The sequence below is a fragment of the Podarcis vaucheri genome, assembly GCF_965113315.1.
Source record: "Podarcis vaucheri genome assembly, chromosome: 5".
Lineage (NCBI taxonomy): Eukaryota > Metazoa > Chordata > Lepidosauria > Squamata > Lacertidae > Podarcis > Podarcis vaucheri.
This window is the reverse complement of record NC_138763.1, coordinates 59,929,689-59,943,968: the sequence shown is the minus strand read 5'-3', so window position 1 is coordinate 59,943,968 and position 14,280 is coordinate 59,929,689. Positions and strand designations below refer to the sequence as shown.

At 44.5% G+C, this 14,280-nt stretch overlaps 1 protein-coding gene across 1 annotated transcript; it reads right to left on the bottom strand.

The window, feature by feature from the left end:
• Nucleotides 1-7,507: 7,507 nt before the first annotated feature.
• Nucleotides 7,508-13,845, bottom strand: FOXI2 (forkhead box I2). Its single transcript, XM_082222934.1, has 2 exons — nt 13,147-13,845; nt 7,508-9,648 (listed from the first exon to the last, which is right to left on the bottom strand). Exons 1-2 carry the CDS (start codon nt 13,715-13,717, stop codon nt 9,107-9,109), a joined length of 1,113 nt encoding a protein of 370 aa, XP_082079060.1. The 5' UTR covers nt 13,718-13,845; the 3' UTR covers nt 7,508-9,106.
• Nucleotides 13,846-14,280: the final 435 nt, after the last annotated feature.

Genomic DNA, 14,280 nt, shown 5'->3' with positions numbered 1-14,280 from the left:
AGGATGCTGGAATGATGTTATATGGCTTTAGCAGAAATGTTATAAAGAATTAAGTAAAAATAGACCGTTAATGGGCCAAAGGGGAAAAAAAATAAGGTTAGATTGTGATAAGATAAATTATAGGACAAAAATTGAGAAAGATGGAAAGGATTTGCTGAAATAGCTAACTGAACTAGAATACAAAAAAGGGAGGTGTGAGGAGGTCGTCAAAACAAGTAAATGAAAGACAAGATATGGAAATATTGGATGTGTTTTTAATTGTTTCTGTTTTTGTTTTTGTTTTGTTAAGATAAGCAGTGTTTTTTTGTTTTTTATGTATGGTATTGTTTTGCTTTGTTTAACTTTTTTTCTTTTTGTAATTTTTAAACTCTTAATAAATATTACTTTTAAAAAAAACAAAATAACAGCAGACTGTCTAGTGGGAGCCTTGAAATGGGCGAGGGAGAGCAGTGCATCCTGGTACGCTACCTTGTGGTTCATCATGTGAGCAGCTGTGATGTGAACTTTTGAAAAGGGCAGGGAAAGTGCCATGCAAAAACCCCATAATTTTCCAGGTTAACAAACAGATCCCCCCCCCCTGTAATCAAATAACATGGAAATGAGTGCTAAACCTGAGCTATATTCCATTGCATTCCATTAATTTTCCAGGAGTGGCTTTTTATGTCAAGAGAAATCTCAAATATAATGTGCAAACTGTGGTGTGGATGCACTTTGAATGGAAGGTGACTCGTCCCAAGTGGGGAGACTTTTGTCTATATAGAGACTCTCTGAACATTTCAGAACCCTGGAAAATGAATGAAACTACTGCAGCATGGAGCAGAACCAGCATGCACATTCCTACTCCCCACCACCAATTGTAATGCCTGCATAGGACTAATGTGTCGATTTGATTTGTAATCAAGTCCTATGATCAACTGCAGGCAGACTGTGGCATGGTGTCTTTGGCAAAAGGTGATAGATAGATAGATAGATAGATAGATAGATAGATATAGATAGATAGATATAGATAGATTCTTTATTGTCATTACACTAGTGCAACATTGCACAAGTGCAACGAAATTGGATGCCATCCCTTAAAAACAACAAAAGCAAAACAACAACAACAACCAAACAAACCACCTTCCAACCACACCCACACCCATCAAACTCCCACTGTGACCCAACGCCATCACTGGTACACAACAGCACTGGCAGGTCAGCCTGCATCTCTCACCTACTGAAATTGATATGAATGAGGACCAAGCTACATATCACACAAACTTATTTTTAAAATGCCATTTTTAAAAAACCAACATGTCTGGGTTTTACTTAAAAGACAATTTAAATAAAAATATAAATATAAATAAATAAATAAATAAATAAATAAAATAAAATAAACACAAGAATTAAGAGAAGCAGCAACATATTAAAAGCCAGATAAAAGCAATCAGTGATCATCCCTAAGGGGTCTGGTTTTCAATACCAGAATTGAATTCAGTCTTCTTTTTAGGGTGCAGGTGCGGGCAGGCGGCCGATTGTGCATATGAAAAGTTGATAATGTACACTTGGAAAAATAGATGGAAAACTACACACATTAAAAACATGTGTTTTTAAAAAGCACTTAAAAGGTAATGTCAGGAACACAAATTATATACACGGGTAGAATGCACTCAGTTTCTATACTTAAATTGCCCAAACTATATTAAAACACCTTGCTCTTTATGTCCAGAACTTCCTCTACTTCTCCTTCGTCTTTGGGCAGGTAATGCTTTGTCACATCCTTGTAAATACCCTTAAAGTACTTCTGCTTTTGTGCCTCAGGTCCAAGCTCCACCCTATGCGTCGTCATCGTTTTCTTCTTCTGGGTCCCACTCAATGAATGGTGGCAAATTTTTAATGGCTGTAATGACAGAAGTATTCTGTTTCACAGACAGTTGGGCCCAGCTTTTACTTCTGAGCACAACATTGGCACTTACGAGCCTCTTGACGTCAGCACTATGGGGTTTGGCAGCAAGCGCGCCGGCAAGATTCATAGAGTGTTCTTGTAATTTGGCAACCCTGCAAAGAATTTGACCTTGTCCCTCAAAGCAATGGAGCACACTCTCTCAACACACTCCATGCCCAATAGTTCATCAATGAAAATTATATAACACACACACACACAATGTATTTCCTGGAGGACTGCTACACTCAACATTTTTTCTTGCCACCACCCCATGAGAGACACAGAAGGAACTTCAGCTGAATATGACAGGCAGAGAGGAGATCCACTTAGTGAACCAGTCCAGAGAACTACTATTAATTTATGAAAGGCTTCACAGTGTTTGATTTCATTATTCTTTATCACATTTCTATTTCACCTTTTCTCCAAGGAGCTGAAAGGCAGCGTACATCTCCCCTCCCCCTGTTGTTTTCACAACGACCCTGTGAAGTAGGTTAGGCTGATAAGACGTGTGAGCCTCTTGGGGTTCCTCAGCAAGCTTCATGGCAGAGTGAAGAACTGATGTCAGGCCTCTCCCTCATCTAGCCACTAAGCCATACCTGCCATCTTTTGTATTTTAAGGTTGTGTACGGGGTCCCTTTAACTTTACTCACCATCAAGTTAAAGCATATTTCAAGCACACACACCACATTTCCAGGGAGCTGTGGTTTGCCAAGTTTGCAGGGAACTGTAACTCTGTGAGGGGTTAACTTTATAGTTCCTGTGGGGCGGCAAAGGAAGGTGTTTTAAAAGTTATGGGGGAGGGCAAGCGGCTTAATGCTGCATGCAGGAAATTCAGATATCACAAATGGGTCGGTGCAACAAAAGGTAACCGACTTTTTCCAGAGATGGTGAATCCAGATTAAAATGGGGGTGCATGGCCTGCAGAAACGTCATGGCGATGCTGTGAAAAATCATCATGCATAAGGATCCGTGATTCCCCCCCCCCAATGAACAGCTATGTGGAAGCACCCTATGCGCCCTTTCAAATTGTGATGGGGAGCTATTGAATTGTTGTTTTTATTTTTATTATGTCTTTTGTGTTTTTTATATCTTGATTTTATGCTGTGAACCGGGTATAGGGTGGTATAATAATAATAATAATAATAATAATAATAATAATAATAATAATAATAATAATAATAATGCCAGCCCCTACAACTCAAGGGATGCATGTGTGTCGTTTCAATCATGCCTTGATCAGGAAATAATCCCTCTCACTGTCCTTGTCTGTCCCTCGGGACTTCCCGCCCCCACCTTCGAGCTTGCCTTTGGCTCCGAGGCACCTCCGCGAGGGCGAGAATGCGGCTCCCGGCCCGGGGTCAGCGGGTCCCGCTCCTGTCACAGGAGGAGTCCTCTCTATCCGGCATGGCCCATTGTCTCTGCGCAGGCAGCGGCGGACTTGTTTGCGGCCTCCTTGTCCATTTCGCTTTCCCCCGGCCTGCTGACGAGGACAACGCGGGCCAGTGGGAATCAATTAGGAGGTGTTTCGTTTTATTGACTTCCTTTGATTTCAGGATAAATGTTTTGTCTCCCTCTTCTAAAACAAAAGGAAAGGAAGAAACCGTGCCTATAGCCCGGCTGCCGCCCGGCGCGGCCCGCCAAGCCTGTGTTCATAGAAGCTTTTGCAAAAGCAGGTCCTAAGTTTTATTGCAAAGCCTTTCTCCCCATGTACCATCGTAACAAGAGCAACACACACGGTAACCAAAAAGCCTCCTATATACATTACACACTTAGAACATTAAAGAATGCAAACAGCGAGCCCAAGGCAACAAACGTGCGCAACTTCGGCACACTCCAAATGTATACACGTCTACTCCAAAAGAAAGCTGTAATCCTAAATCCTGAGAGCCCCAATGGAACTTGCTTCCATGAATAGGCATCCAGGAAATTGCTGTATATATCCCATATATTTAAATGGGAGTCTAGGTAAATGTACATTGCAGTGTACTGCAGATGTCTACTCAGAAGTAAGCACCGCTGAATTAAATGAGGCTTGTTTACTACTACTACTATACTGGTGTCCGTCCTTTATATTGCTAGAGCTTGATGTACTCCAGCAATGTGAAAAACTGGAGTTCAGGCATTTTCCTCTTGGCATCCTAACGCATAACATCCCAGGTGGAATTCAGTGGCACAGAAAAGGATTGTGTATTGAAGCCCCCCCCCCCCTTTCAACGAAGGTGTTACAAAACAGAAGATATTTTTAGAAACTCGACGCGTCCAGGTCACTTGAACAGATTATGCAAGAAATCTTTTTTTAAAAAAGCAAACAAACCCGCCCTTTAAAAATTCCACTTCAAGCGACGCGCCAACATGTGGCACAACTACCTAGACTGCAGTTCTATCTTTACGCTGTCGGGGAAGTCGGTCGCACAGGCATCCGCGGGCCTTACTTCCGAGTAAACGGGTTTAGCATTGCGCGGTGGTGTCAAGAGAGCGCCCGGCTCCTTCGCTCGCCAAGTCAGCCGCCTTCCCGGCCAGGCGCCATCATCAAAAGAACAGCCTTAACCTGAACTCTTGGTCCCCCCCTTTTCTCTCTCTCCCCAGCCCTGCCTTAATTAGGGCCATTGTTGCGAGCCACGGTTATGGAAGTGACAGGCGACCGAGGGAGCGAGAAGGCCCAAGAAGCGGAAAATAGGAGGGTAGGCGGATTTCTTTGCACCCGAACATGTAAGTTTGGAAACAGAGACCATGGTAGGCAGTGCAGTCGTATAAAAGTCTGGTCGCAAATATAATCGAGATCAACGGGGCTGCTTTTGGGGGAAAGTGCGATAGCATTGCAGTCTAAATTCCAGAACCTAAACCGCCCAATTCCTAACACACCACAAACAAAACAGAATTTCATTTATTTATATTTTTCCATCTCAGGCACATTCATAATATTTTTCTATCTCATTATCAGGGTGACTTGCAATTAAAAAGCTAAGTACTGTATTTAATTCAGACTCTACGGAGGGAATAAGTCCCTTTCAACTCAGTAGAACGTACTTCTGACTTGAGTAGACATGATTTAGGATTGGATTTGAACTCGGCAGAAGTTGTTTCCGAGTAAACAAGGAAGCTTAGGAACCTCTCTGTCAGTTATCAACCAAGAATCTAGAATCACCTCGGTGCCGGCTGAACGCGCCTGAACTCCTTGCTTCACTCCAGACCTGAAGTGAGCGCATTTCCAAAAGTCCGCTTCAAACCAACGGGACGCAGCAAGTCCCATTTTAAAAGCCTGAATTTACTTTTGATTCAATAGGCCGGTGTTGCTCCAATGCTCGGTCCGCTTTACCCGGTAGAAATGCCACAGGAATAAATGCGGGGAGTAAGGCAGCCAAGATTCTTTCCTACGATGCTCACTGACTAAGGCGCAAAGGCAGCCACGTTGGCCTATACGGGGGGAAATGGCAACAACCCAGTTGAGCAATAACTTTATTACAGGATTCTGGGACAAAGAAGCCATGGCTGCTCTTGTTGGCTTGTAAGGGTTGTAGCTAAATAGCCACGCTGCAGTCTTATTCTACACGGTGAATTACGTCCCATGGACCTCCTCGGGGTGTACTTCTGAGCGGACAGGGTCAGGATCGCGCCGTGCTTAGGATCAACACGTCCATTTACTTGGAAACATTGGCTTTCCGTGGGTCGCCCAAGGAAGGGGGCACAAGGCAGGCAGGGGACACCTCCCTGCCCCCTCGCTGCTAATTCTCCTCGTCCTCCTTTTGCGACAGAGCCCTCCTTTGCGTGAGACCGACTTTGAAGGGCCCCACCTCCGATGCGGTTTCGCCACTTGGACGGCCAAGGGCTTGTTCTCTACATTTCTCTCCCACAAAAGAGGTTAGCATTCAGGAAGCGAGCAATTAAAGGGCTCCTCAGCGGGGATGCGGATTAATTTTGGACGCTCGATTAAATCCCCAAAATTCTTCCTATAAATTATTGTCCCAGCTCCCTGGGCGGACACAAAGATGATCTTTTGTGTTTGTCCAAAGAAAAGAGTTTTTATTTACAAACTTGCCGACCGGCGGGGATTTATTTGGGTGCTCGACACGCGAACCTGCCCCCTGGTCGCATAGTGTGAAAAAACAGGAGCCGGAGAGCTGCCGGCGCGTAAACAAGCGGGCTCGTCTCCCCTTTGCTGTGCCGATGGCCGTGAATTGCGACGCCGGGGAGACGCTTGTAACTCTCTCGAACGGATGAAAGGGATCTTTAGCACTTGTATTGGGCAGTGGAGCCCAGTGGGATCGGCGAGATTTGTTCACTTTCTCCGAAGCAATCTCGCTACTTCAGGGGCTTTGCCGTAGGACCCTGATCGCGTTACCCAAAGGAAAGCGCAGTGAAAAATCAGGGGCTTCACCAACTGAGAGTTGAAAGTGAACCGAAATTCCCTTTAAATGAATGGAATAGTCTTTGCGCTTTCTAAAGAATGGGGGTGTTTAATAATAGCAATAATGTACTGTATCAGTGGATCTGATAACAAATTTCAAGTGTGTGGACAACAAATTAAGGCGTAAATCTCCTATATGCTAATCGGGAAGTAAAATCTTATTGAAGTGGAATTCAATACTGTACCTGAGGAAACACATCTAGGAAGCCTGTAAAACTGCAATTGTAGGCACTATTGCTAGTAAGTCTCATTGAGACTACCAGGATTTACTTCTGAGTAAGTTCACTTACACTTGCACATTTACTTGGCTGTCATCCTTGACACTTGTTTTGAAGGAAACATCATTTAACTTAATGGGGTTTACTTCTATGTAACATGCATGGGCTCTTGCTGCAAGATCATATCTTTTCAGGGACTTCTACTTTCAGTCAGTTTCTGAAGATATTATTAAACTGCTGTACGCATTGAGCAATGATGGTGTTGATCGCTGTCACTGTAGCACAGGTTAGCCTATTAAAATACTACAAAGCAAAAGCTTCTGAGATGCACATTAGGTGCACTGTGTACTTCAGTGGGACTGTCTTGAAGGACTTGGAAAAAGTTTTCAGTTGTAAAGGCATTATATTCCACTGCACCCAAGACCACAAAAGCTTTAATATATTTGTTTATCTTTAAGGTGCTGTGAGGCTGTTTGACTACAACCTTTTACACTCCTGGGAATAAGACCCATTTAACTGAGTGGGATTTACTTTTGGGTAGACATGTGCACTATCAGTTGTTTTTGTAGCAATATCATTTCATTGATTTGCTCAAGCCAAATCCCTGTAGAAGATTGTCACCTTTTTATTAATCTCCATATTGTATTTATTTACCCCTCTGTCCTGCAAAGAAGCACATCCATTTATGCAGATTATTCTAACTTCCTTGAAGGCCAAAGTTTGCTTAAACCTACTTTAGAAGTCTTTACTTCATTTCTGGTTGTTTTTAAAATCACAAATAAAACTCTTCTGACAAATGCCAAAAACTGCAGCTTGCAAATGGGTAAAAGCCATCAAACATTTGTTATATATGTATACTTATTTCATGCCTAGCATTTCATCTACAGCAAGTTCCACAGATTTCAACAGAATTTGCTTGTGAGCAGGGTAAGAAGATTGGGTTATTGTGTGTGTGTTTTACAGAAACTGGTGCTTGTGAAATCCAAGATAGTTTGTCAATTATTTGACACCCCCTTCCCTCCAAAAATTCTCTGCTCATCCCCACTTAGGGATTATTTCTCAGTCAAGAGGTTTTAGGCTTAAAGCTTACTTGAAATCACACCTTTTGAACTGGTCATCTTTATCTCTAATCCTAGACATACAATATTTGAATGTGGCTATTCAGTGGTAATGCAATTGCCAGAACTGATACATATTTACTTGGAAGTAAAACCTACTGGAAAATCACTGCTACGGAATCCTTGATAAGTAGCTATACAGCCTTTTGCTGAAAAAACCTCTAATGAAGGAGAATCCAACACTTTCAGAGTCTCATCCTCTTTTTTACTTGTAACTTGAACCTACCGGTACTTCTTTCAATCCTACCCCTCTGCAGCAGCAAAAGACAAGTTTGCTCAATCATCTATGTGACAGCCCTTTTGTTGTTACTTGGCAGATTCCAAGACAGAACCCTGACACTGCTGCGGCTCCAGTGAGGAGCTCAGCTTCAACTTAATCCCTGAAACCTAAATAAAACATAAACAACAACAACACTTGTGTGCTGAGTTAGGATGTGAGGCAATTTAAGAGGCAGCGTTTATTTTGTTCATTGCATCAGTAACATGGCAGCAGTGTACACTTAATTAGAAAACTCTAAAGGAAGTCTGTTGTTTTTCAAAATACAGTTAAAACTGATTTAATTCTACCAAACACAGCTATTATATACACATTCCAAAATAGCCCTATGCTGTGGATTAGTGCATTTGTTAGAATCAAGGATCTAAGGCCACGATGCATAGTATCAAGATTGTAAACAAAGCTACTACACGAGAGTAGAGAAGGATCCTTAACTGAAAACCATGGATCTTAGCACAGTTCCTTGAAACAAGCGAAGCCAATGGGACTTGCTTTCAAGCAAACATGCTAAGGATTACATTGTTAAAAAGTGGGGTTGAGGGTGTATTCTGGTTTGTACCACCTGGTTAGAAGTAGATTTTATCAGCATTTGGTTGTTTAATTTGTAAAGCTGCACAGAAACACACTGTCCCAATTTGGTACAGGAGGTGGGGAAACCCACAAACAAATGGCAACTCCTGCTTCTAACTGACAGGTGGCAGAATCAATCCACTAGGAAGTTTTCCTGTGTAAGCTGATTGAAGCCAATGTGGTATGTGCAAAGTACAGTGAATTGTATCTTGTGGGTGGATCTTCTTGCACCCCATTTAGCCTCAACTAAAGAGTCACTCTTACTAGTGCCACTTGGTTGCATCACAATGCACAACTGAGTTGTTGATCTCTGGTCTAAATTGAGCTGTAGAAGCAGTACCACCCACATTTCTTTCTGTTTTGTTTGTTTGTGTTTTAAAGAGAGAGATACAAGAAGGGAAGAGAGGCAAGGAAAAAATGGAGAAGGGGGAAGAAATGACAGAATTAATACAGTTTAAAAGTAGGCCTCAGGTTGTATCTTGGGGCTAAATGTGGGCTCCAGGGCTGAAAATTCTGAAGACTATCTGACTAGCCCCCCTCCAAAAAAGGCTGCTTATGGTGTTTACTTCAAACAAAGGCTATTTGACCATCATTCTAAACTTCTGTCCCTTCTCTGCTATAAATCAGATTGTTCACACTGAAGGTGCCCAGGACAGGGGTGCCGAACCAGTTTGACTGTCCACCTGCACTCGCATAGTAATTCATCTTGGAGTGGGACTGAGGACTGAGTTCGAATCCTGAAACCGGGTTGCTGTTGGAGGCGGAGCAAGAGCTCAACCCAGGCCCATTCTGCCTGTCAGATGTGAGTTCGCCCCCCAACACCCCGGAAAGCTGCCTGGGGAAGCCGTTTCTGCCATGGGCCACAGCATTCATGGTGGAGACGAACGTAGACAAACAACGGCTGGAATTCAGGCTGGAGGATTTGCAGTGGTTCATAGGACTTGGAGAGCAGGGCAGTTCAGCAGAGCCCAAGTCTGGGGCTTGTTGGGCAAGACAGCTCCTGCTTTTGTCTTCCACTTTGTTAGGGACTCCAGGCCCATTTGCTAGGTCAGATCGCCTTTTCCTCTTCCGCCTGAAGTTGCCATTATCAAACATCTTCTCACAGTTAGGATCCAGGGTCCAATAATTGCCTTTACCTATGAACCAACCAAACACATGTGAATTGAACAGGCAGGCAGAGAACATTTTGAAAGTGAGACATTTCTGGACAGCCCAGGCCAATGGGTCAAAACAGAAGCAGTAAAGCAAGCAGCCGTCATCAGGTGAATGCAAATTCATGTTCCTGCATGACTCTCCAGTATTTTAAATATGCTGACAGAAGCTCCCCTCTCCCACCTTGTAATGGGTGACATCTAACCAAGTCATACTTGACTTAGGTCTATTGAGTTCACTGGTTCTACTCTGAGTATGTCTTAGTTGACTATAACCAATATGGTAAGTGTGATGCTTGTAAAGCTGTTCTTCCTAAATTTCCATTTATCTTTCAACACAGGTCAGTTGAGTCAACAGACTTACTTTAGAGAAAGCAAATGGTGGGCCTCAGTGATATTAACCTGGAATGTGTGGTTTGGAAATAATAGTCTGGCACCGTACACAAATATGGAAGTAATTCATACTGAAATCTGTGGGACTTTATTTCCAATGATAATAATAAAGAATAAGAATAATAAAGAATACATTATAAATTAGAATAAATAAATATTGTCCCCTGTGGAGATGGCTGTTCCTTATAGACTTTATTAAATAATACAATGCCCATCTTTTATTCCAATGTTTAACTAGATTAGTTTGATTATTCTTCCCTATTATAATGGCTCAAAGTGAATTAAAACTTTCCTAAATGCTGGCAAAAGTATCTAAGACTGCAGTCATGATCACAGTTCTCAGGGAACAAGTTCTGCTGAACTACCAAGTTCCTTCTAAGTAGGTATGCAGAGGATTGTGCTGTAAGATGATTCTGCTAAAACAAGCCATTGATATTTTCTAGGTGCCTTGATCTTAATTGGGACACTTCAGGTCACACACTTAATATGGCGATACCAGACCATGTCATCCTCAATAAGCACCTTCAGACACCATACGTATTGAGGCATATGTCATATGGATAATGATCTATTAGATAATCATTTCAAAGCAATATTGCTAATGGGACAAAGCACATCTGATGCTAGCAGTCTTTTCTTTGTATGATGATGATAATAATAATAATAATAATAATAATAATAATAATAATAATAACGATAACAATCCTTTGTACAGTGGTTTCAAAGGTTCAGAATGCATCATAGGCATTATCTAGTTGCAATCTTTAAAATAGTCATGTAGAGCAAGCAATATTGTCCTGTATAGCACTTTTAAACTGAAACTAAGAGTGGCTTGTCAAAGGCTGCCTAGTGAGTTCATGGCAGAGGCAAGATTTGAGCTGAGGATGTCTTGATTCACAGATCAGTTTCTTTAAGTGCAATGCTATGCATGTTTACTTCTGTTATGTTTAATGGGACTCCCCTCCTACCCCCAGGCAAGTGTGCATAGGATTGCAGCTTTAGCTACTACGTGACAACCACCATACATGATTCTGTGACTGCATACTTTACACCAGCAGTACAGTTTGATGTTAACCTACCCTTAGAAGATCTACCTGTAGTTTCAACCCTCTGCACACTTATCTGGAAATAAGACCCACTTTAGTGAGGCTTACTTTGTGTAAACAGCCATAGGGGCTTACTTCGTGTAAACAGGCATAATATTTCGCTGTAAAAATGCTTAGGACTTTTTCCATGTCTGGAGAGATGCAAAAGTTTCATTGGCTAAAAGTGTATACTTGCCTTCGAAGATGTTCCCTTCCCACTTCCTTTACCAAACAAATAACATACACACCACATGAGTCTCATAGGTGCTCTCAGACTCATGTGAAGAGCAGCTACTTTTAGTCTGCTGATCACTAAAACACTGGGTAAAACACCCGGTTTGAAAGCAGTAGCCTTTGATTTCCATTAGTCAAATCAAGGGGACATGATAATTAAGCCACTACTTTCACCTCAGCAATGGGGCGAATCAGAGTGGGAGTGGATTTGGAGAAACTGGGTGGAATGACGTTTGGATGTCAAGGTGGCTGCAAACAAGTTGGGTGCAGTCCTGCTCCACTATGCTTAGCAAGAATGTGTCCGTTGGCTTCAATGGGAGCTGGATCTTTCCCACTGCTACATTCATCCATGCAACAGCATGTTTTAGAGCAATGCACAGATGGAACCATAGGCTCCTCTCCCTTGGGTTGTCTCCATGCATCCCCTAAAGGAGATGTCTAAACCAATAAATGTTTCGGGGGGTGTACGCACACACACAACCCTGCCCCCCTTCAATGAAAACTTATCAAGAAATGTAAAGATTATTATTAGTAGTAGTACTTATAAAGTAACTGAAATTGCTAGATGTTAAAAACAACCAAATAAAAAAATAGGTCCTGTTCACAGGCATACTATCTAAAAGAAGAGGAAGAAGATTGATTTGTGATAAGCCAGGGTGAACAGGTGGTTTTAGATTCAAACAATGACTATGAGTAAAGAGCCACCAGGAGACACTTCTTCAGCATTGACTAATGCAAACTGATAGCTGATGAAGGACGGTTTAAACATCTTTAAATATATTATACTCCGTGCTCTGTATTAATTAATCCAGAATATAATGTCCTTAACCCTGTAATGTCTAATCAGTCCTACTCTGCACGTGTAAAAGGCAGGGGGAACCTTTTAAACTGCCCTGTTTGTGAATAGGGCAGGATATTTTAAACATGTATTTTAAAGCGCTCAAAAAACAAAGAAACAAACAAACAAAAAACAAAACCTTCGCATGAAAATTTGAGGAAGGACAGGTTCTTTAACCGATCTGACTGACAACAGCACAGAGTGCGGAAGGCTGCTATGCTATGCTATGCTATGCTATGCTATGCTATGCTATGCTATGCTATGCTATGCTATGCTATGCTATGCTATGCTCAACTCCAATGGACTTGATAGTAACTCCTGAGCCAATTTGCGTGGCCGTACCTGCAGCGAGTTGGCTTAGGAGCAATTTCCATTGAACTCGGCGGACGTTTCTTTTAAGTACACTTGCTGTGGCTTGTGCTGTGAAATTTGTCATTATGGGCGATCTCATCCACATTAATTCGTCTTGAACGTGCCTCCTAACATTTCACGCCACCACTTCTAGAATAACTGTCACCCTCTGATTCCACACTGAAACAAAAATGTAGGAACCCCTCCTCCCAATTTCTTAGAAACTTGCTCCGAAAGGCTGGGAAGACAACCCACGTTTCCCTGCGCTGGAGCCACGCACCTCCCGCCTGTGACTCACGCGCGACTAACCCGCGGCCAGCAATCCTGAAGATGAAAGCCAGTGTGGTCAGACTAGGACTTGGGAGATCCTGGTTCGAATCCAGCCACTGGGCGACCTGGGGCCAGTCATCGCCTCTCAGCCGAAGCTACCTCGCAGGGTTGTTGTGGGGATTAAACGAGAACCATGTACGCCGCCTTGAGCTCCTTGGAGGAAAAGGCGGAGTATCAAGGAAACAAGGAACCAAATAGCCACGGTTCTCTGTGGAATAACCGGGTGGGTCCGCGAGGGATGGCAGCCCTTACCTGGGTCGTCCTCGTTCCTGGGCACCTTCTTGAAGCAGTCGTTGAGCGAGAGGTTGTGTCGGATGGAGTTCTGCCAGCCGGCTTTGCTCCTCTTGTAGAAGGGGAAGTTGCCGGCCACGTACTGGTAGATCTGGCTCAAGGTGAGCTTCTTGTCGGGCGCGCTCTGGATGGCCATGGCGATGAGCGCCGAGTAGGAGTAGGGCGGGCGCACCAGCTTGAAGAAGTCCTGCTGGCCGGCCAGAGACAGCCAGCCCAGCTCGGGCCCCGCCGACGGCGCGCTCAGCAGCTGCCGGGCGCCGGCTGCGCCGTAGGCCGAGGGCAGGAAGGAGGCGGCGGCGGCGGCGGCGGCTCCATTGGGCCCGGCGGCCAGGTAAGGGCTGGACGGCACGGCCGAGCCGTTGAGCCACAGGTACGGGCTGCCGCCTCCCGCTTCCCCCAGGCTGTAGCCGGCGGGGTGGGCCCCCGGGGGTCTCTGAGGGGGCGGGAAGAGGCTCAGGTTGTCGCAGTAGACGGCGGCCACGTCCAGCAGGTCGTGGGCGCTGGGGGGCTGCTGCCCCTCCAGAGCGTTCATCCTAGGCAGCCTCGCACCGACGGCTCGCCCGAGACGCTCCCGCCAGCGGAGGCGCAGGAGCCATGGCCCCAGAGCCAGGGGACGGCCAAGGGAGCGGGGCAGCGCCGCCCACTCTCTACCAGTCCACCCTGCCCGTCCAAGGCGCAGATCTACTACTGCCCGCCGCCCCCACCGGCCCTCGACCACCCCCTCCCTCCCTCCCCCTCCTCCAGCCGAGCGGCGCCACGCTCCACACTGCCCGTCCCCAAACTGCAGCCCCTCACCCCCCCCACTCCTCCTCCCTGGCATCGATTGTCCTCCTAACATCCCGTCCGCCCCTTCAGCTCAGCCTCCCCCTCCTTCCTTCCGAGAATCCAAGGAACGGCAACATCGGTCCACATTAGAAGGGAGTTGACAGATCTCTCTGGTAGAGGCTGGCTGCGACAATGCAATCTCCCTTCTTCTTTAATCCTCAAGTTTGCCCAGGAAGGTGGTGGCATTTCCCTGCTGTGTTTGTCCCAGCATCCTGTTATTCAATGGTATAAAGGTAAAGGGACCCCTGACCATTAGGTCCAGTCGCGGAC

What these genes read in the sequence shown, in the direction of transcription:
- FOXI2 (XM_082222934.1), bottom strand. Translation starts at nt 13,717, where the DNA reads ATGAACGCTCTGGAGGGGCAGCAGCCCCCCAGCGCCCACGACCTGCTG. An exon ending in CAGGAACGAGGACGACCCAG is followed by an intron (nt 9,649 to 13,146) that starts GTAAGGGCTGCC and finishes GTTGGTTCATAG; the next exon opens with GTAAAGGCAATTATTGGACC.